Here is a 22444-nt window from a genome sequence, read left to right on the forward strand (position 1 = left end):
CCCTGCAGATCCTGGCCATCATCTCCATCATGTTCATCGTCCTCTCCACCATTGCCCTGTCTCTCAACACACTGCCCGAGCTACAGAGCCTGGACGAGTTTGGGCAGAGCACGGATAACCCACAGCTGGCGCACGTGGAAGCGGTATGCATTGCGTGGTTCACCATGGAGTACTTGCTGAGGTTCCTGTCCTCACCCAAGAAATGGAAGTTTTTTAAGGGCCCTCTCAATGCCATTGACTTATTGGCCATCCTGCCCTACTATGTCACCATCTTCCTCACGGAATCCAACAAGAGCGTGCTGCAGTTCCAGAATGTGCGCCGCGTGGTCCAGATCTTCCGCATCATGCGCATCCTTCGCATCCTGAAGCTGGCCCGCCACTCCACCGGCCTCCAGTCCCTGGGGTTCACACTGCGCAGGAGCTACAACGAGCTGGGCTTGCTCATCCTCTTTCTCGCCATGGGCATCATGATCTTCTCCAGCTTGGTCTTCTTTGCCGAGAAGGATGAGGATGACACCAAGTTCAAAAGCATCCCTGCCTCCTTCTGGTGGGCCACTATCACCATGACAACCGTTGGGTATGGAGACATCTACCCTAAGACTCTCCTAGGGAAAATCGTGGGCGGCCTCTGCTGCATCGCTGGGGTCCTGGTGATCGCCCTTCCCATTCCCATCATCGTCAATAACTTCTCGGAATTCTACAAGGAGCAGAAGCGGCAGGAGAAAGCCATCAAGCGGAGGGAGGCTCTGGAGAGAGCCAAGCGGAACGGCAGCATCGTGTCCATGAACATGAAGGATGCCTTCGCCCGGAGCATCGAGATGATGGACATCGTGGTGGAGAAAAACGGAGAGAGCATGGCTAAGAAGGACAAAGTGCAGGATAACCACCTGTCTCCCAACAAGTGGAAATGGACCAAGAGGGCACTATCTGAGACCAGCTCAAGCAAGTCCTTTGAGACCAAGGAGCAGGGGTCCCCTGAGAAGGCCAGATCGTCTTCTAGTCCTCAGCACCTGAATGTCCAGCAGTTGGAAGACATGTACAATAAGATGGCCAAGACGCAGTCCCAACCCATCCTCAATACCAAGGAGATGGCACCGCAGAGTATGCCGAAGGAGGAGCTGGAGATGGAAAGTATGCCCAGCCCCGTGGCCCCTCTGCCCACACGCACAGAAGGCGTCATCGACATGCGGAGCATGTCCAGCATCGACAGCTTCATCAGCTGCGCTACGGACTTCCCTGAAGCCACCAGATTCTCCCACAGTCCTCTGGCTTCCCTCCCCAGCAAGGCTGGGGGCAGCACAGCTCCAGAGGTAGGCTGGCGGGGGGCTCTGGGTGCCAGTGGTGGGAGACTCATCGAGGCCAACCCCACTCCTGAGGCCAGCCGCTCTGGCTTCTTCGTTGAGAGCCCCAGGAGTTCTATGAAGACCAACAACCCCATGAAGCTCCGGGCGCTCAAGGTCAACTTCATGGAGGGCGACCCCAGCCCGCTGCTGCCCTCTCTGGGGATGTACCACGACCCTCTTAGGAACAGGGGGGGTGCAGCAGCTGCGGTCGCAGGACTGGAGTGCGCCTCACTCTTAGACAAGCCTGTGTTGAGCCCAGAGTCCTCCATCTACACCACAGCAAGTGCCAGGACACCCCCTCTTTCCCCCGAGAAACACACAGCAATAGCATTCAACTTTGAGGCAGGCGTCCACCAGTACATAGACACAGACACAGACGATGAGGGGCAGCCGCTCTACAGCGTGGACTCCAGTCCTCCCAAGAGTATCCACGGGAGCACCAGCCCCAAGTTCAGCATCGGAACTAGAACAGAGAAGAATCATTTCGAAAGCTCCCCCTTGCCCACCTCCCCTAAGTTCCTAAGGCCGAACTGTGTCTACTCCTCAGAAGGGTTGACTGGGAAAGGCCTCGGAGCTCAAGAGAAGTGCAAGCTGGAGAACCACACCTCCCCCGACATACACATGCTGCCTGGGGGAGGAGCACACGGGAGCACTCGGGATCAGAGCATCTGAGCTGCCCACCACAGAAGGGAGTTTGCAGGAGAAATCAAGGAGGGGGGATGCTTGGCTTGCTGCCCCTGAGTTCTACATGACCTCGGAGACACAAGGCCCCCCGCAGAGCTCCAACAACAGGAGAGACCCTGAGAGCCAAGACAGGTCTATGAAACACATAACCAGCCGAGTCATGGGGACCATACCTCCTAACAGCATCTTCCCGAGATGAAATGAGCAGAGCTCACAGCCACTAAGACCTAGCCTAGACCACCCACTTCCTAGTTCCCTCTTGAGGCTCTCCCAACCTCTGAGTGCACCATCTCCATCTCTGGCGGCTTCAGCTGGATGAGGACATTGGAGCAAGGGGCTGCTAGCAAAAGAGTGGGTTGACCAAGTAGTACTGGTGTTGCCTAGCCACCTCCAAGAACACCTGCCCTCCGTGGCAAGACCATGCTGTTAGAAGGGTACAGGGGACACTTTGATCGTGAGGAATCCTCTGCTCTATCGGCCATGGTCCCAGTGCATAACCCGTAACCAGGCAAGCGGGCTTGAATGAGTCAGTATTCTGTGGCGCCCAGGGCTTTATTCTAGGACGCTGTCAGGGTGAGCTGACAAATCGGACTCCATTCTTTCTGCCCACCTGGCAACTGAGGAAGGGTTCAGACGGTTGGCATGCAGCCAGGGGGATAAACCAGACCACCGCTTTTAGGGCTGTCACAGGAATGAGCGTTCCAGACAGCACTAGCCTGAGCTCAAAAGATAGGTGAGCATCAAATATGCAAACAAGATAGATTATTCAAAGAGACTGTGTGGCTGAAGAACGGCATTAAAAAATAATAAATTTCATTTTCTACATGAAAACAAAAAAAGAAAAAGAAAAAAAAAACAGAGCCCTCCCTGAACTGCCCTGTGCAGGCTTCTGACGACTTTTCGTTGTGGCGGGGAACATAGGAACATACCTACTATGAGAGAAGTTCTTTTTTTGTTTTGTTTTGTTTTTGTTCTTTTGTTTGTTTCCTGTGGTATTCAAACTAAAAAAAAAATAATAATAAGTTAATAAAAGCACTTTATGTTTTTCTAATAGGTTCTACCAGGGACAGTGTCAAGATCTTGCACTTTAAAACAAGCACTATTTCCCATGGGCCGCATGGTGGCCCTTCACTTGGGGTGTTACTTGTGCCCCTTTCTGGCCACACTGGGTCTCGCTGTCACCGCATTAGAGTCCGGGGCTCCTCCATGGCCCCTCAGGATCACCCCTCATCCCTCATGGGTCAGAAGGGGTCCTCAGCCCTCGGGGCAGGGCTCTCTTAAAATCCCGTGTGAAAGAGACACACATGTCTCAGAAGGGCGCAGCAACTGGGGGTTGGGTATTGTACTGTTCTTTCTTGTCAACCAGCCATTGTGTGTTCTGTGTCCCTGTCTGTCCTGGAAGCCCGACGCTCCTTCCCGCAGTCATCTAGGCAGACGGCACAGCCAAAAGCAATAAGTACCCGTGTGTCTCCCTAGAGGTTCTGACGTACTACTTCCTGGTGTCAGTCTTCCTGTCCTAGCGTGTTGACCTGGCATTGTCCTGCCTACTTGTAACCCAGTGGCACGGTGTTGTGGCCCTTCCTCAGTGACACCAGTCCGCACGATGCTGTAGCTATGGCTTGTCTATCAGTAAAGATGGTGTTATCGGTCAGCCTGTCGGTAGTACACGGAGCAATGTGGTTTTCTTACTGTAGTGGTAGTGGATAATGTCCCAAAGGCTGTAGTGTCCTCCTTTCTGTCCTCAGAACAGTGACAGACATGTGTCTTCCTGATGGAGCAATGACATGGTATTGATCACCTGTCCTCAGTATAATTTATGGCTGGTCTGCCCAACAGGTCAATGGCATGATCCACCCATCAGCACACTTACATCCCAATGTTCTGCCTCCCGTTCCCATGGCTGAGGTCAGGCCACCTGTCACAGGTAGAACGCTCAAGGGTTATTACATCAACCTTAAACAAAGTGTCTTCTACAGTTTGTGACAGCTCTCAGCATCTCCGGGGACCAGGGTGCTCTCCCTCCGGAGGGTGCATTTGCTGTGGTTGGAGAAGACTGAGACATCAGCTGTCTCGCAGGCCTCAGAGCTTTCTCAAAACAGAAGCGAAGGGGCAGACAGTGAAGGTCACCCTGTCCAGCAGTGCCCTGGAGACAGGCTCTGGAGTCTCCCTGCTGAGCTCGGCCTGGTGCTGGGGGCCTGTTGCTGTGACCACGGGTCGGGTCCGTTCTGCTCACCATTGCTCATGTCTCTTCTTTGTTTTTCCATCACCCTAGATGTCACCCAGCAGCACAAATGTGAAAATTCAGGGAAAACAAAACAAATGCTTTTTGATAAAAAGTAAATAGTTGTGATTTCCGATTCAGATATTTTTAGAGCTATCTGTAAAAACTCCTACTGATGATAGAGTCTATTTTACATATCAGGAAGTAAACATGTCTTAACATAGCCATATATAGCCAGAAGGAAGTTACCGCCCCCTTCTTCAAATCAAGGCATTTCATTGGTTGGTTAAGCCGAAGGCAGGTGTACAGAAGAGAAATGACTTCTTTCTTTTTAAGAAACACTTGGTGCGACTTCTCCTTGTAACCAAAGGCCCCTTCTGCCTTGTGTCGTGCAGGACCTGGCTGTCCCTTCCTCCTGCGTTTTGTCTGACCTTAAAGTAGCATTTTACAGAGTCAGTGAAGGCCGAATTCAGAGTACCCCTTGCCAGCTGAATAAACAGAGTCCGACCGAGTTCCTATAGAAATTCATCAACTCAGAGTAAACTATGCGTAAATGTTTTCTGCTTTGTTTTGGATTTTGCTGGTTTGTTTTGTTGTTGTTGTTGTTGTTTCTGTTCTTCCCCACTCACGTGTGTGTGCCGTGGGAATACAGCTTTTCCTCCACATGTGACTCAAGTTAGTACTGTAAATTTTCCTACCAGCCCTCCGCCTGCTAAAAAGGAACCGAGTTTCATTCCACACACACCCAACATGGGTACCTGCGTTTACATGCACTGGGGAAGCTGGAGAAGGGTCACCAAGATGACGCTGACTCTGACAGATGGTTCTCAGTCATGAAAAGGGAAGCCAAGGTGTGGAGGCAGAAGCCCCTGAACTTGGTGGTCCATTTCCACCTGTCCTAAGCCAACTGGAGCAAAAGGAAGTGAGGTGCCTGAATAACACCGAGGGCTGGAGGCGGAGATTCACTTATGGTCCAGTTGTGAAGCCAACAGGACTGTCAAGAACCCAGCGGAACTCGAGTTCTGGGATCCACCCCATCATCAGAAAGGGCATCGGGCATCTGTGCGCACCCAGAGGGGAGGACAGATCAGTGCTCTCACCCTCCCATCATTGATGGCCCCAAAACAACAGGTCTCGGGCCGCGGATTTCTCTCTGGGATTCCATCTTAAGCACATTGAGAGGAGAAAGAGAGAAATGAGAGAATGGTGGTCATCGAGGAGAGAGGAAATGGAAGCCATCCTTGAGCCACTCTGCTCACTCCCAACAGCTGAGCCTCGCCTTCTGGTCCACATCCTCTGTATTCCATAGCTGCAGCCTCATCTCGGTCCCTTCTCCTGAGAAGATCCACGTTTTTAAGAAGGAAGAAAAAAAACACACAAGACACAACAGCATCCTCGTCTATACAACTGTAATGTACTGTCAACTTTTGTAATTATTATGCGTTTGTCTGACTCTGGTCATGGCTGGAATGTATCTAGTCCATGAGCAAGGGCATATTTAAAATTCATCCCAGACAAGGGTCCCTAAAGCCAGGTTCCTCTATATAGCTAGATAGACAGATATAGATACAGAAATATCTCTTCCTTATTTCTCTGCCAACTTTTCTCAAGGAAAGAAACCACAGGTTGCGCTGAATCAAAGATTGCACAGGCAAGCTTCTAGAGCATGCTTCTTCGGCGATGTGCTTTGTGCGAGTGTAGCTGAGAAGTTGGCAGAAGAATGAGGGGGACTCCCAGGTCGCCAGAAGGACATTGGAACACTCCAGCCCCAGGCATTTCCTAACCTATTACTGTTTCTATGACAACACTCAAATGCTTTCATGTCACCAGGCCAGGGCCACCCAAACTAGCCCCGGGCACACCTGGAAATAAGAGTTACCTCTGCATTTTCTGTTGCCATTGTTTCTGGCTCTAGAAGCATCTATATCCTAGGACGTCCACACATCTCAGAGTAGTCTATTTTTTTGTTCAGATAAAATATATATATAATATGTATTTTTAGTATATTTATAATAGGACAATTTAGTCTAATTTCTTTTGTAAAAGTAATATTTGGGGGTTTTATCGTTACTCATTTGCATAGCTGGTCTTTTCTGCTCCCCATTATTCCTTCCCACTGTCCCTTGGGCTGTTTTTTTCTTTTTTTCTGTTGGATTCTGGTTGTCTGGAGATGAGGAAAGACTGGGGTTTGACATCCTAGAAGACTGAGTGCCTGGCCCCGGGGGGTGGGGAGGATCAGTGTTTTTCCTCATCAGATCTGTGTCCCCCTGAGTTCCTGGCCCCCCAGTGGGGGGGCATTGTATCTTTCTTCATTAGGTCTGTGTCCCCCTGGCTGTCACTCTTAAGAATCCAGGTGTTCAGGAGCAAGCCAGGTGAAGCAGAGGTGTAGTTGGGACCTGCATTGCCAGGAGCTCAGGCCTTACCCTCCCAGGATCTTAAAGGACCGAGCTTTCTGGTTCCCCAAAATACTGGAACCAAGACCCTCCTGCAAGCAAACTTGCTTCCAAGCAATCACTGAGCTCTGGAACACTCCTGAGTCCTCTTGGCCAGGCCGCCCCCATCTCCACCATCCTGCTTCCCAGGGCCACCAGCTGGACCCAGGGACCAGAGCTGTGCGGACTCTGGCAAACCTCAGATGAATGTGCTGCATCCCCCATCCATTTCTCAAAGTCTCACCAAAAGCCAGTGACCAGACAGCCTTCTAGCCAAAAACTGAGGCCTGACAGCCCAAAGCCGCGATCGTCCTGCCCAGTCCTTCCCAGCAGCGCCAAGTGTGAAATTTGGGGCAAGGGCCTCAGTATTTTTCCAGCTTCCGCTTTTCCAAACCTCTAGTCCTTGGTCAGTTCTGAACATTCATATGTGAGGCGATTTTGAGCCTGGGGGCAGGTGATGGGCAGACACCACGTGGAATCAAGGGGTTCTTCCATCAGTCACCTACTTGGGACAGCAAAATAAGCCAACCAGACTGCCTCCCATGCTCAATAGGTCACCTGCCTGCCTCCGCTTCACCAGCATCAGAGATTTGGGTCAAGCCAGGACCTTCTCCATCTCTAACAGTGATGATGTCCCCAACTGAAAGAACCCCAAGAGGATGCTAACCCAAACACAATTCATTATCCTGGTGGTTGGATTTTCTTTTCTTCCCTTTGGTTTTGTTCTGTTTTGTGGTGTTTGGAATCTAACTAGGGCCTTGGCTGTGTCGGACAAGCGCCTGACCCCTGAGCTATATCCAGTTCCTGAATGTATTATTTTGGAATGTGATTCTAATCAGTTTCCCCAACCCTAAAATTCCTGGTAGTCTGGTTTGTTCCAGAGCCAAATAAAACAGACAAGATTTTGTGTTTGTGTGTGTGTGTGAGTGTGTGTGTGTGTGTGTGTGTGTGTGTAACTTTTACATAAGAACAAAATTAAAAAGTACTGTCCTGTTATTTCCCAGGTTTCCTACCCGGATAAGTAAACACTGGCTGTCTTCCCAAGAAAGAGGGGGTATGCTCTGATCCTCTTTCCTTGCCGTAGAATTTCTCTAGAAATTTCCAAACGGCAATTTGAATGGAATTTGGAAGGGGCTGTTAGTCAAGTGAGCTCTCCTCTCCACGTCTAGCCCTACCTCTGTCCCCCTCAGCCAAGGTCTAAGAAGAAATCTAAAAGCTAGCAGGAGAACATGGGCAGGGGGTTGGCCCAAGAGAGTAGCTATCTAACGTGAGTTGGTCAATTTCCACTCAAAGCCAGTGAGCCCTTTCTCATAAGTCAGCTGATCTGCTTACAGAATGCAATGCATGCTGGGTAAGGAGCTCCTGACTACCCACTGTATTGCAGGTGTTCACAGGGAGTCTAGATAATACACAAATGGGTCCTGGCATAATCGCAAAACTGGACTGGAAATTCAAAGCAATTCTTTCTTGGTGTGTGTGTGTGTGTGTGTGCGCGCGCGCTCTGCTGTCCATGGCCTTATGTGCACATGTCGGTATCTGCATAGGTGTCTTGAACATTCTGGGCCCAGGTTCAGGCCACATAGACAAGGTCTTGGAGCACAGCTAGTGGGACCTAAGGTTATAGGATCGGGGCCATGCCAGGAGGCACCAAAACAAGAAGGTTGCGGCAGGGGACTCAACTCACAAGCCTGACCCTGTCAGTCATTCACCTGGCCCTTTCCCTAGCCAGCAAAGGGTCAATCCACAAAGTCCTACCTGTGGTTGGTCACCGCATGGTGCTTCAGCCCCCTCCCCTAGATCCTGTGCCCACCAAAAAGACACAGTGATCACCCCACAAGCCAGCCACCCACTGCCCAGGCAATCTCAAAAGACGCCATTCCAAAAAGGGCTTTTTGTTTCCCTGTTAAATAAAATATTGAACCTAGTCAAGATTTTCAAAGATCTCTACCCGCAAAACAAATTCAGAAAAATAAAAAGACTGAGGTAGCTGTAATTTCTGCTTTCAACAAAGCTCCAGCTGCTTCCAAGAAGAGAGGCTGCTCCCCACATCCATCCCCAAAGGACCTGCCTCCTGCCATTCACCTTCACTCAACACAGAGCTGGTGAGCTCTTCCTCGCTGGGCATGATGGGTATGGAGGAGGTGGCATATGAACTTCCTAGTGAATCCAAGCCCAGGTGGTCTCAGTGGTTTTGAAAGGCAAGGTAGACCAGTAGGCCAAGGTTGGCTGAATCACTTTCTTCTAAAATTGAATTAAACAGAAACCAGTTTCCAAAATCCCAGCCCACAGAGGTGTTGCCCAAGACACTCAGCCGCAGTTACAGTGCAATTGTGGGGAAAGTAAGGAATCCCCAATTCTGTCCCACTTAGATGTGCTCCAAGCCACACACACAGAGCTCACGTACTTCCTGCCTCCCTACGCAAAGCTCTGGGTAGACAGGGTTGCACATAAGGGACCCTAAGGGTCTAGCTTAACTGTGCAGCTCCCAGCCTCTGGGCTTCCCCGGGGTTTGAGACTTCTGAGACCAGCGGCATCCACGAGCCAGATTTAACTGTAGGGAGTACAGGGGAGCTATCCTCTTTCTCTCTAGGTCTGTTCGGTTTGGGTCTAAGCTAAAGGTCAGGGAGCCCCCCTTTTCTGCACCAGAAGCTTGTGGCACACAATGATCATCCGGCTTGTGTTTTGGGGAACATGGATGTGGGAGTGAGAAGTGGATGGGGGCGTAGTAAAAAGGAGCCTCATCTGGCTCGGGGATTGCTAACTGGGAAGAAAAGAGTGGGACTTCCTTTCTCTCTGCACTGCCCCTGCTGATCCCAAGTCTTCTATGACTGTGTCTGGAGTCACAGTAACGCACACATTTGAGGTTGGTAACCTTGAACTGATGGGGGCCATGGTCTGCTCAGAGCCTCTTGCCCTGAGACTGGCCAGCACCTGCTGCCATCCTGCTTGTTCTACTTCAGTTCACAGGGAGGCCCCACAGAGACCACGGTAGATATCCAGTAATTCAAGCCAAGGGTCCAAGGTAGGAGGCGGTCTGGGACTTAGCAAGGGCAGGAAGATGGGAGCCAGTGTCTGTAACCAGATCTCATTTTCTGAGTTGTAAGAACCAATGGTCTCTCCTTTTAACTGAGCCCCAAAGGCTCGCTTACATTGACAAGCATGCCAATCCCATCAGCTCAGACCCTCTGCCCCTCCCAGGACCCTATAGCGTAAGGCTGGGGTTCTTCTGCCAGCAAAGCCATTCTGATTGCCCCACCCTCCAAGGGGGCCAAGCCAATCATATTAGCCATAATCCACCAGGGTCCTCAGCCACTTTTCTTCCGGTTGTGTTCATGGGTCCTGTTGAACCTTCACCAGTGGAAGGCTCTAGTCCTTCCTGTACATGTGACAATGTACATTGGTGTGCATGTGCCCATACATGCACATGAGTGTGCACACAAGAAAACCAACCAAACCCCAGTGTTGTCTTCTGCATGTGGTGAGATGGACTTGTGACCCTTGTGTGACCTCCGGCTGCTGTCCTGTCTTGTAAAAAAAACGTTCACATGTTTAAGAATTTCCAAGCAAATGGTCCCTTAATGAAGTCTGCAGCGTTCAATAAAAGATCCGGAGAAAACAAGCCTGGTGGTGTTTGGCTTATTCGTGGGAGAGGGAGGAGGTTTGGGTGTAAGAAAGACTGAGGGTCTGAGGACCTGGAAGATCCGTGCTGGGAGCTTCACTTTCCCTGGAAGAAAGAGCACGAAAATGCAACTGGTTTATCATCCCCAGTACACAAGCTCTTGGACTGTACCCGTGAATCAAAACCCAGAGCCACGTGGCTGTCATGTCTGCTCTACCTAGGCACCTTTTTCCCATAAAAATGCTTTCCCGTCGATCAGGCAAGGTGGCGCCTGTCACCCAGCACTCCTGGGAGTGGAAGCCGGAGTTTCAGAGCTCCGGGCAACTGCGCTCCAGGAGACAGACCCAAAACAAAACAAAAGCCAAAGATGGTAGCATGGTAGCGGCGTTAACCCCCAGGGCCAAGAGGGTGGCAGATGTGCAAAGCCATCTGGATTCCAGGAATAAGGGAAACGGTGGGCGTGGCCAGCTGGAGGACACAGCCACCACGCTGTCCAGCTGGTTCTTATCTCCTAGGGACATAGGATAGCCCTGCCACATCTTACAAGAACCAGAAATAGGGAGCCGGCAAAACGGCTCAGCGAGTAAAAGTACTTGCTGCCAAGCCTGGTGGCCGGAATTTGACCACTAGGCCCACATGGTGGAAGGAGAGTTGTCTTCTGACTTCTCTCCACAGGCATGCTGTAGCATGACCCCCCTCTCTCTCACATACATACAAATAGATAAGTAAAATAATAATGATGAAAAGGAATCAGAAAGCTGTATATTTTACAAGAGATGTCAGCTTTTAAGTGTTGATGAATTCTAGTTCCTTTACATGTGCTGGCCAGTAGAGGTACGTGTGCAGGCCAGCCACACCACTGGCTGGCCACAGCCACAAGCTAACCACAGGCTGACCACAGCCATAGCCACAGAGAGCCACAGGCTGACTACAGCCACAAACTAACCACAGGCTGACCACAGCCACAGACAGCCACAGACTGACCACAGTCTTTGTCCAGACACAGCTTATAGGTTGAACAGAACTATGGACCAGAAACAGCCACTGGTATTGGGCTCTCTGCCGTGAGTACCAAGATGGAGACTATCCATTTGTTTCCAGCCGCAATGAACCAGATTACCCCAGTGCCTAGCAACTTGGAGCACCTGCTTTCCTGTGGGTTTTATGGTCCCAAAAGTCAGGAGCAGCTGTACGGGGTGACGAAGGTCACAGTGCCTCCACTGCAGACATCTTCTCCCCTGGGACTGGAAGCCGAGCTCAGAAGCTCTCCTAGCTGGCGACGTGGTTCCATCCGTAGAGTGCTGGCCTCGCATGCGGATTCTATCCCCATCATTCCACAGACTAGGTATGATGGCACACACTGCATCCCAGCATCCTGGGATGCCAAGAGCACCCTCCCGCAGTTACATCTCCAGCTGAGGATTTGGTGGGGGTGAGGTGAAGAATGAGAGGGAAGGCAAAATTACCTCCAGTTGAGGCCCACTAGAAAAGGATCAAACATCAAAGTCAAAATCTCCCTCCTGCCTCAGGCCTCCATTTCCAATGCAATCCTTGTCTACAGCTCTAGCTCTAGTTTCTCGTGGAAAGGGTCATGACACATACACGTGCTTGCGCACACACAAACATATGGGGGTGGCCAGCCCTCTCTGCCCCTCACATTCTCACTGGGTGCATCGTGGGCCTCATCCCATAAGAGACTCACGAGTCCTCCCACGAGGCTGTGTAATGGCTGGTCTCCTACAGCCAGGCATTGTAGTTGCCCTGACTTCCTCTGTAACAAGCCATGCTGAAGTAAATGGCTGGTGGGCGCTTCCTCTGGGCTCAGCTTTCCACAGAGCTGGGATCTGCCTTCCACTCCAACACCACCTCCCCAGCCACACTGCTCGTGGCTTGATGATTTCAGCGCCCCCAGCCAGGCTCCTCAGTTCTGCCCTGCATCTCTTCCAGGCTCTCCTTAGCACAGTGGCCAGAGGGTTTCCTGTCAGGCTGTCAATCTGGGCATGTCACCGTGTCCTCGGAAAGCTCCCAAGGCCCCCAATCACATGTGGCACAAAGCCCAAGTCCTTGGTAAGTCCTGCCAGGCCCTCATCTCCTGCCCCTGCATTCACCGAGAGCTTCCTGTTCTGTCATCTCCTTCCTGCTTCTCAGACATGCCCACCTCACTCACCAAATGCTGCCACCCTGTTCCCCCCCAGAGGGCACTTCTGCCCGCTGTATCTCCTGTCTTCTCCCTCCTTCACTGCCAAACACACTAGCCCTCTGTCAGTTTTCTGGTCCACTAAGTACATGTCTACCTCAGGGCCTTTGCTCTGGCTGTCCCTTCTGCATGGGAGAATGTTTCCAGGCGAGCCATGTGAATCTCAGAGTCTGAGGACCTGGAGGGGCCATGCTGGTAGCTTCACTTTGTTTGGAAGAGGAAGGGCCTGAAAATGTGACTGGCTTATCGCCCTGGCTTCTTTCAGGTATCAACTTGTCAATAACCCTTTGATCTGACAACACATGCATACACATACATGCACACACACACGTGCACACACACACACCGTGTCTTCTCAGTATAACATCCATCAGCTCCCAACACATTCAGTTTTTTCCAAGGATTTATTTTATTTTCTAATTGCATGTAGATGTGTATAGCTGTGCGTGGGTATGGGCACATAAATCAGATCCCCTGGAGCGACGTTTGCAGACATTTGTGGACTACCCTATAATGCACGTGGAGTCTGGGAATCAATCAGGTCCTTGTCGAGAGCAGTATTCGCTGTTAAGCTCAGTCCCTGACTGCTCCTTCTTAGGAGTAAAGTCCAGTGTAGCATAAGGAATAAAACAGACAGACTAGAGAGTGGCATTGAAGCCAGCATTACGGCACTCAAAATTAGGAAGTGAGACTCATGAAATTCTCATCGTGTGTGTATGTGTGTGTGTGTGTGTGTGTGAGAGAGAGAGAGAGAGAGAGAGAGAGAGAGAGAGAGAGAGAGAGAATGGGTGGAAACCATCCCTCTTCCTGCAACTCAAGGTTAAAAGTATCTGAGAAATGTAGTCTGGCATGGTGGCACACACCTTCCATCCCAGCACTCAGGAAGCAGAGGCTGGTGGATCTCTGAGTCTGAGGCCAGCCTGGTCTACAGAGAGAGTTCCAGGACAGCCAGGGTTACACGGAGAAACCCTGCCTCAAAAACAGAACAAAGCAAAATCTAAGAAATGACAGCGTGGGGGCAAAGGGCCCAATTTAGTCCTAGCCAGCCCACAGATATCTGGAAGCAGCTTGTCCCTCTCTGAGTCCCCACCAGGGTCTAACCCCTGTCCCTCCTCCTGCTTTTTCCCAAGAACACACTTAAGTCCTCCATAATAAAGGTCTCATTGTCATGACTGCCTAGCCTCCCTACTTGGTCCAGGAGTCGGAACGCCCATGCCCACAGCATGAGCTCAGGGCCTGTTTAGAGACCGGGTTCTCCTGTCAGCTGCTGGCCTCCAGCAGCTATGTGCAGAGCATTTGTGCAGAGTCAGCTTGCTGAGCCTGGAGCTGCCTGGGGCTGATTAAAATTGTCCTCCTGTCCCAGCGCCCCTGCCGCCATGGAACACCAGAGGAAGCAGGGCCTGGCAGGCTTGCCTTTGCTCTTTCTGTGCACACCTGCATGCCGTTCCCTCATTCAGGTCTAGCTGCTGATAGACTGGGAGAGGAACCCCAGAATGACAAAAGGCTCCCAAGACTGGTGGGGGAAGACTCAAGCTATATAGACATGAGGTAAAGGAACAAATTCCATTGTCTGACTCTCGGGCAATGACCCCTGTGCCAGGCAGCCAGGGGCTGTTGAAGGGGAACAGTGGACTATGGGAAGATTCCCAGCCTCAGTTCAACCCTGTGATTCAAGATAACTGGAGGGATGGATGAGGGAGAGGGTGGGGGTAGAAGATAGGAAGGGCCGGGGAACTGCCTACTGCTCTGTCCTCACAGTGAGCAGCAATGGCTGGAACTAGGCCAGGCGAGGAGTCCCTTCATCCTGACTTGCAGCCTCCAGCCAGATGCAGCTGCTCCGCTGCCAGCGTGAGTCCCGCCTGGGTGGCTCGGAGGGCAACTGCCACCATCCATCCTTGACTGGGCTCCCCTCGAGGCAGACTTTAGGCCCCATTAATATAAATGAGGGCCTTTGCTGACTCAATTTCCGAATGAGTGCAGACAGTCAAGATCCCTATTCCAGGAAATGTGGAATTTACATAATGAAAATTAAAAGAGAAACTTGGGAGCAACTCCTTAAGTGCTGCCTGGATAGGAGTGCCAGGGCCTGGCGTCTGGCGGAAGACGGATGAAGGTGTCGCCAAGGGCTGCTGGGAGCCCCGACCCCCTCCTTCCCTCAGAAACAGAGCCATGATAACAGCTCCCATTCATCACCCCTTACCAGGCCCGTTCTGAGAACCCCACTTCTACCCACTACCTCATTTCACCCTGTGGGCAGGCAACACCATGCCATCATTTGCAGGTGGGGAAACTGAGACTTGTATTGGAGGAGCGCCTGCTGAGGTCACACAGCAAGACCATGGAAACACACACACACACACACACACACACACACGCGCGCGCGCGCGCGCGCGCGCGTGCGCGCGTGTCATTGATTGAAACAGCAGATATCTCCCGCTGGAACGGCTTTAAGGAAAACATGAAATCAGAGAGGCAGGCAAAGTCCTGGCATGCGGTCAGCCTGCCCCTTGTCTGTTTCTTTATTGCTCATAGTGCTGGAGACAGAACCCAGGGCCTCGTGTGTGTTGGTAATGCTCTGCCCCTGAGCCACATCCCAGTCCCTGGGTTGTTTTGGTTTGGTTTAGGGGTTTGGTTTGGTTTAGTTTGGGTTCCTATTTCTGGTTTTGTTTTGAAGCAGGGTCCCATGTAGCCAAAGCAGACCTCAAACTCATCATATAGCTTGAACTCTTGATCTTCCTGCCTCCACTTCCAAGAGTGATGATTCCAGGCAGGAGCTGCAACACCTTCCTCAAAGTCTTGCCTTTTGTTTGTTCTGGTTTGGTTTTGGTTGCAGCATGAGTAATAAAAATCCATAGACACATACTCAGGTTCAATCTGAAAATCGGAAAAGTAAAGCAGCCAAGCTTCTAGAGAGCTCTTACCTCTTTGAAAAAGAAAGTTGCTGTCTCATCCTGCCTTATATTCCTCTCTAGTGCTGGGATTGAAGGCATGCACCACCACAGCTCGGACTCTATAGCTAACTGTGGCTGCTGGGGTTAAAGATGTGTGCCACCACTGCCTCGCCTGTATGGCTGACTAGTGTGACTGCTTTATTTATTAAGCTACAAATGAGATATCACTACATTTGGTCTTTTTAGGGTTATTTGTTTGTTTTGAGACAGGGTTTCTCTGTGTATCCCTGGCTATATACTAGAACTAGTTTTGTAGACCCGGCTAGCCTCAAACTCACAGAGACCCTCTTGCTTCTGCCTCCTGAGTGCTGTGATTAAAAGCGTGCGCCACCACAGCTGGGCTAAATCTTTTTAATTAATTAATTTATTTATTAAAGATTTCTGCCTCCTCCCCGCCACCGCCTCCCATTTCCCTCCCCTTTCCCCAATCAAGTCCCCCTCCCTCATCAGCCCGAAGAGCAATCAGGGTTCCCTGAGCTGGGCTAAATCTTATCTAAGGGAACAGAATACGCTCAGACACGTGGATTGCGGTCACATGCTGAAGTGCTCAGGCACTGGAAGCAGCCACGCCTCCCTCCCAGTACTCGGCCATTGCAACAAGAGTGGCGTGTCTGCCTCTGATCCATGAGCAAATGCAGCAAAGACCCAGCGCATCCAGATCACTGATGTCAATGCCACTTTCAGAATCATCAGTCCCAGCACGAAAACCTTTGGAGAATGAGGCACCAACACCAGCCGAGAGAGTAACATTTAGCATGCATGAAGCTCCGGCTTGTATCCCCTGCAAGTCTGGAATCCCAGCACTGGGAGGATGGAAACAGGATGATCAGATGTTCAGGGTCATCCTCAATTACATAGAAAGTTCAAGGCCAGCCAGAGCTTCAGAAGACCCTGTCTTCAGGAGCTGGAGAGATGGATCAGTAGTTAGAAACACTGAGCGCTTTTCTAGAGGTTCAGGGTTTGATTCTCAGCACCCACATCAAGTGGCTCACACCTGCTTCTAACTCCAGTTCTAGGGCAGCTGGTGTTCTCTCTTGAGAAGGTACCTGCACACATGTGGAGCACATGAACTCACACAAGCACGCACACACACACACACGTACATATATAAAAACCGATAATGGAGATGAGCCATTGGCATTGGCATGACAGTTCTTGCATGAATACAGTGCCTGGCAGGGCCTAGATCTACAACACCACTTCTGCTGTCACGGTGAAGTTGGCCATCAGAAGACTGAAGGAGCTGAAGGACCGATAGAAATGCTACCATTTGAAACCTGCCCAGCCTGCAATAAATGAGTTCATTAACATTAAAATCATTTTAGATTGTTTTTTAATTTTATGTATTTTTAGGTGCATGGTGGCTTGCCTGCATAAATATCTGTGCACCCCAAGTATGCCTGTGGAAGTCAGAGAAGGGCATCAGATCCCCTGGAACTGGAGTTACAGATGAGTGCTGGGAATTGAACCTGGGTCCTCTGGAAGAACAGCCAGTGCTCTTAATTTCCCCAGTTCTGTTTTTTGTGTTTTATTTGTTGGTTTGTGACAGGGTCTCAAGTTGCCGAGGCTGGCTTCAAACTCAATATGTAATTAAGAATGACCTTGAGTTCCTAGTCCCCCTGTCTCTGCCACCCAAGTGCTAGGATTAGACATGCTCATCCATGCCCAACAGCTTAAATATCCATATATGTGCATTTGCATACCAGCAATATCCAAAAGATCCCGAATACACACAGGTGGGGGGGGGGGGAGGTCGCAGGCGTGTCTGGCTGCTCACTTGCAGATGCACTCAGGGCACTGTGTTGTTTGGATTCAGGAAGTCCCCCTGCATTGCAAGCTGCGTGACACCCCTGAGTCACAAGTATAGACATATGTATTTTACTACCCATGTGTCAACCCATAGCCACCATGTGCCATATGATGTCACACACGCAGACACAGAAATAGAAGGGCTGAGAGATGGCTCCACAGTTAACAGTACATTCTTTTGTAGAGGAGCCACATTATTGAATGAGTCACAATCACCTGTAATTACAGTTCCCAGGGATCTGGCACCCTCTTCTGGTCCCTGTGGGCACTGCACTCACATGCACAAACCCACACACAGACATACTAACATACAATTAAAAATAAAAGAAATCTTCTTTAAACTGCGTGTGGTAGTGTCTGCCTTTAATCCCAGCACTTGGGAAGTAGAGGCAGGTGGATCTCTGTGAGTTCAAGGCCAGCCTGAACTACAGAGCGAGTTCCAGGACAGTCAGAGCTACATAGAAAGACTCTGCCTCAAAAAAAAAAAAAAAAAAAAAAAANAAAAAGAAAAAAAAGAAAAAGAAAAAAGGAAAAAAAAGAAAAATATTCTTTTTTTGTTTGTTTGTTTGTTTTTGTTTTTTCGAGACAGGGTTTCTCTGTAGCTTTGGAGCCTGTCCTGGAACTAGCTCTTGTAGACCTGGCCGGCCTCCAACTCACAGAGAGATCTGCCTGCCTCTGCCTCCCGAGTGCTGGGATTAAAGGCATGTGCCACCACTGCCTGGCCAAAAATCTTCATCTTTAAGGGAAAAACAATGCAGCTTTAAGTTCATGTTCCTGCCTCTAGCCCTTCACACTTTCTGTTCCCTCTGCCTGGAAGGAGGTGGGAATTTCTTGCCCCAAATAACTAATAACTTTCTCCTTCACCTCCTGCAAATTTGGTACAACACCTACTTGCTCAGGGGAGTCTCCCTTCACACACACACTGGCATCCCTAGCGTTGTCTAAAATCTCTGCACTCATCAGCACTCCTAAGCATAGCTGTCACCCCAGCCCCTTTCCTCATCTGCATGCAGTCCGACACGGTATATGATACGGACTCTCCCTTCGGTCACTTTTAATGTCTACCTACCTGGACAGGGCTTTTGGCTGACTTTACTCATTGCGTGCCAGCCTCTGAGACCCTGCCAGGCACACAGTAGGTATTCAGTTGATAGTTGTTGAAGGAATAAGAGAAATTGGGGTGAGAGCACCCCACGACCCCTAGTAGAAAGATAGCTTCAAAGCAAATGCAAGTCCATCTCAAGAAGTAAAGAACAAGGCCAGAGGAGGCGTCTCAGCTAGAGAGTACCTGCTGTACAAGCATGAGGACCCGAGTTTGAATCTCCAGCATCCACATAAGAAAGCCTTGTGTAAGTCCAATGCTAGGGAAGCAGGCAAGAAGATCCCAAGGAAGCTTGAACGCCAATCAGTGAGCCCAGTGAGAGGCTCCGCCTCACGAATGAAGGTGGAGGCCGAGGGCAGCGGCTCTGTGGTTAGGAGCACCGGCTACGCTTGCAGATGACCTGGGTTTGACTCCCAGTACCATATGGTGGCTCACCACCATCTGCAACTCCAGTTCCAGGGGATGATGCCCGCTTCTGGCCTCTGTGGGTACCAAGCATGTGGTGCACACATACATGTAGGCAAAAACATTCATAAACATAAAATAGATAACCCTAATTACACACACATGCCTGCTCACCCCTACATAAAGAACTGAATAGAGTGAGGCATGGCAATACAGACCTGTAACATCAATTACTCCAGAGGTCGAGGCAGGAGGATGGAGAGTTTAAGGTCAGCCTGAGTTACTTAGTGAAATTCTGCCTCCAAAAATAAAAATAAAATAAACATAGGAGACACAATGCAAACCTCATTCCAGTGCCATGGTGTCCCCACATGAGCCATCCGTGTCTTTCTTATGTGTGAGGGGACTAAGGGACAGAGAGGTTAAGTCACCTGCTCAAGGAGTAGTCAAGCTGACATCGAGGTACCCTGGCTCCACACAGACCTGCCCCCAACACGCATGCATGCACGCACACACACGCACGCACACACATGCACACATGCACACACACTTACATACACACACACACACGCACACACCATGTGGTAACACCAGGCTCTTCCAGCTCTAGGAAAACTGAAAAATGAGACTATCCTGCATCACAATGGGTGCTTGGGTCCCCCCCCCCCCCCCCCCCATTTCCCTCCCCCCCCCCCCCCCCCCCCCCCCCCCCCCCCCCCCCAACCCCCCCCCCCCCCCCCCGCCCCCCCGGGGCCTGGGGCCCCCCCCCCCCCCCCGCTAGCACCCCTCCCAGTTCCTCACATCCCAGTCTTGCAGCAAACCTGCGTCCTTGGTGACGCAGGAAGCTGTGGGCTGACCGGTTGTCAAGGCCACTTCCTCTCTACTTGCTGAGTCTAATAGAAGGGAGAGGAAAAAGAACACAAGCCTGGTACCTGTTTGGGATCAGACAGGCTTTACAAAACAGCTAGCTTTTGTCCCTAACTCCCCACATGGCCCGGGAGCCAAACCCCTGACTCTCACCCGTCACCCTCACGCAGTATTGTGAGAAATCTTGTGCCCCAGGAACTGAATGACCCTTACTGTTAGATGAAGGAACCAGGGCTCCATTGTCCCTTGCTCAGTTAGAGAGCATCTAGGCTGGTGGTCTGGGTCATGGAAATTGGGACTGTAGAGTAAGTCAGTTGGTTCTTGCCGATACTGGCGAGAGCAACCAGGGACGTAACCAGGGAAGAAAGGGAGAGTGAGAAAACCTAGGCGAGCTGAGGCCGGGTCTGCTTCCCAGCCCCGGGCTGCACTCAGGTGTTTGCCAAGACGGCCTGGAATCTGGGAAGGCCACGCCCCGGAGAGAAGCCTGTGGCATCTTTGAATTGCGGTGCCAAATGCCCAGGCCTGGCTGCTCTCCGGCGATCCAATTACTAAATGCGGCAGCGCTGATTCCTGAAAAAATGTCTTTCCTATTATGTAACGCGGCCGTGACAAACGCCTAGCAGATGGTGCCGTGACAGGCTTCCCGCAAGTCTATCTTTCCAAATGAATGTATGGGCATTTAAATGAGCCCAGGAATCCAGAAGGGACGGGCCACTTGAGGGGCTGCCAGGCTTCCACCTCAACATTTGGGGGGTGTCCGTGGCCTACGCCGGGTTGAGTTCACTGTAAGCATTGGTCAGGATACACCTGGCTTGGACCCCCTGGGGAGACACCATGGGCCTCCCCAAAGCTGGAAAAGGAGGAACCTCCACTATTCTTTATGTCAACATTACCCACCCCCCAAAACTTTACATTGTCTTCGAGAACGTGGCCATCTCTCCCTGCCTCCCAGAGGGAAGCAGTTTTAGTCACAAACTGTGTCAGCTGCTGGCAGCCAGCTCGCCCCCCCCCCGCCCCCCAGCCTTTCGTGCTCAGGGATGAGATCATACCATTTGGAGGCGATTATAGCTAAAGAATGCTAGGGATGTGCGAAGCCCTCCTCAGAAACCTCCTTCCTCATCACAGGCTGTTCCCTGTGGGCTGGGCAGAGACTGGAGGCCAGGTGTAGGCCCCAGGCTCATCCCCAGAGTCCCCTAAAAGCCACACAGTCCCAGCCCCCAGCTCAGATCTGCCGCCCTGGGCTGCTGGGCTGCTGGATTTTCATGGTAAACTGTCTCTGTTCTGATGGGGAAACTGAGGCTCAGGGAAAGGAAGCACTCTTCTCCGGATCATGCGCACACACGTGATGGGCGGATTGGGTGGCAGCCCTTCTGCTGTCCATAAAGACTCCATTGCCTGGAACCTGTCTGTCCATCTACCTTCGCCTCCGCCTCTGGTTTCAGGACCCTGAGTTCCTACTGACAGTCCAGTTTTCCCCACTCTCAGGTCGTGTGGGTCAAGTAAAACTGTCCCCTCCTGCGTGTCAAGGGCACACACCTGGCTCAGTCCTAACCAATCAGAGCAGCACATTCCTTCCCCTACCCTACTGGTTCAGGAAGCTGAAGCAATAACACTGAGGCTTTCACTTTTGCCTTCATCCTGCGCTTTCCACTGGAAGGAACGAGACCTAGGGCTGCTGGTAGCCACCTCTGCCACCACCAGGATGTGACTAGCATCACTGCTGGCCCCTGGTGGTGCATCGTCCTGTCCCTCCAGCCCCAGCCCCTGACCCCAGACTGGCACACAGGTGCAGAGGAGATGCCCATGTGGTGACTCACTGCCAGAGCAAGGAACAGCCGTGGGTCCTGACTCAGGCAGGATCAAGTAGCAGCAACTCAAAGCCCTTCCTGGCCAGCCAAGGACAGCTGGACGTGCCCCCTCACTATCATCTCAGGCGACCCTACAGAACCTTGACCCCCCCCCCCACTCCCACCAGAGGCCCTGAACTGGGGCTGTGATGTGAGGGGGCTCAACAGAGGTCCAGGGCAGAGTATGCAGTAAGTGAGCCCCAGAGTGAACCCCACAAACATCTCACTAAGTCAGAGAAGCCAGTCAGAAAAGGCCAAATGTCATGGTTCCATTTATTTGTTTGGTTTCTTTGTTTCTTGAAACAGGATTTTATGTGTAGCCCAGGCTGTCCTGGAACTCACTCTGTAGACCAGGCTGGTCTTGAACTCACAGAGATCCGCCTGACTCTGCCCCCCGAGTGCTGGGGTTAAAGTCGTGCGCCACCGCTGCGTAACATATGGTTCCATTTTTACAAAATGGCTGGAATTGGCAGATTTGTCATTTAAGAATGACAAGGTCAGAGATCTGAAGGAGGGTGATTCCAACAGGGACAGGGTTTCTTTTGGGAGCGAAGCTGTTTCACAATGGTGTTCTTGTGGTTTGAATAAGAACATCCCCCAAAGAGCCAGGCAGTGGTGACACACGCCTTTAATCCCAGCACTTGGAGGTGGAAGCAAGCAGGTGGATCTCTGTGAGTTTGAGGCCAGCCTGGTCTTCAGAGTGAGTTCCAGGACAGCTGGAGCTACATGAAGAAACTGCCTTGAAAAAAAAAAAAAAAGCCCCCTAAAGACTCATATATTTGATGGTTTGGTGAAAATGTTTAGGAAGGATTAGGAGGTGTGACCTTGTTGGGGAAGGTGCGTCATTAGATGTTGGAAGCTATGAACCCCCAGATCCTGAATTTCTTGTAAACAACTTGTTTTCCTCTGCTCTGAGACAGCCTGCAGCTGCTCTGAGCACGAGACCTTCAGGAGTTCCTGATGGCAG

The 22444-nt window shown here is 51.1% G+C and overlaps 1 protein-coding gene across 1 annotated transcript in view; it reads left to right on the top strand.

The window, feature by feature from the left end:
- The window catches only part of Kcnb1 (potassium voltage-gated channel subfamily B member 1), an 86006-nt gene extending 78367 nt beyond the window's left edge, over positions 1–7639 (top strand). Inside the window, exon 3 of the mRNA XM_050151257.1 lies at positions 9–7639. Coding sequence (XP_050007214.1) covers positions 9–2015 — 2007 coding nt within the window. The 3' untranslated portion in view covers positions 2016–7639. The remainder of the gene's footprint in view (positions 1–8) is intronic.
- Positions 7640–22444: the final 14805 nt, after the last annotated feature.

This window comes from Alexandromys fortis, unplaced genomic scaffold, assembly GCF_014885135.2.
Source record: "Alexandromys fortis isolate MF-2015 unplaced genomic scaffold, M_Fortis_MF-2015_v1.1 scaffold_27, whole genome shotgun sequence".
NCBI lineage: Eukaryota > Metazoa > Chordata > Mammalia > Rodentia > Cricetidae > Alexandromys > Alexandromys fortis.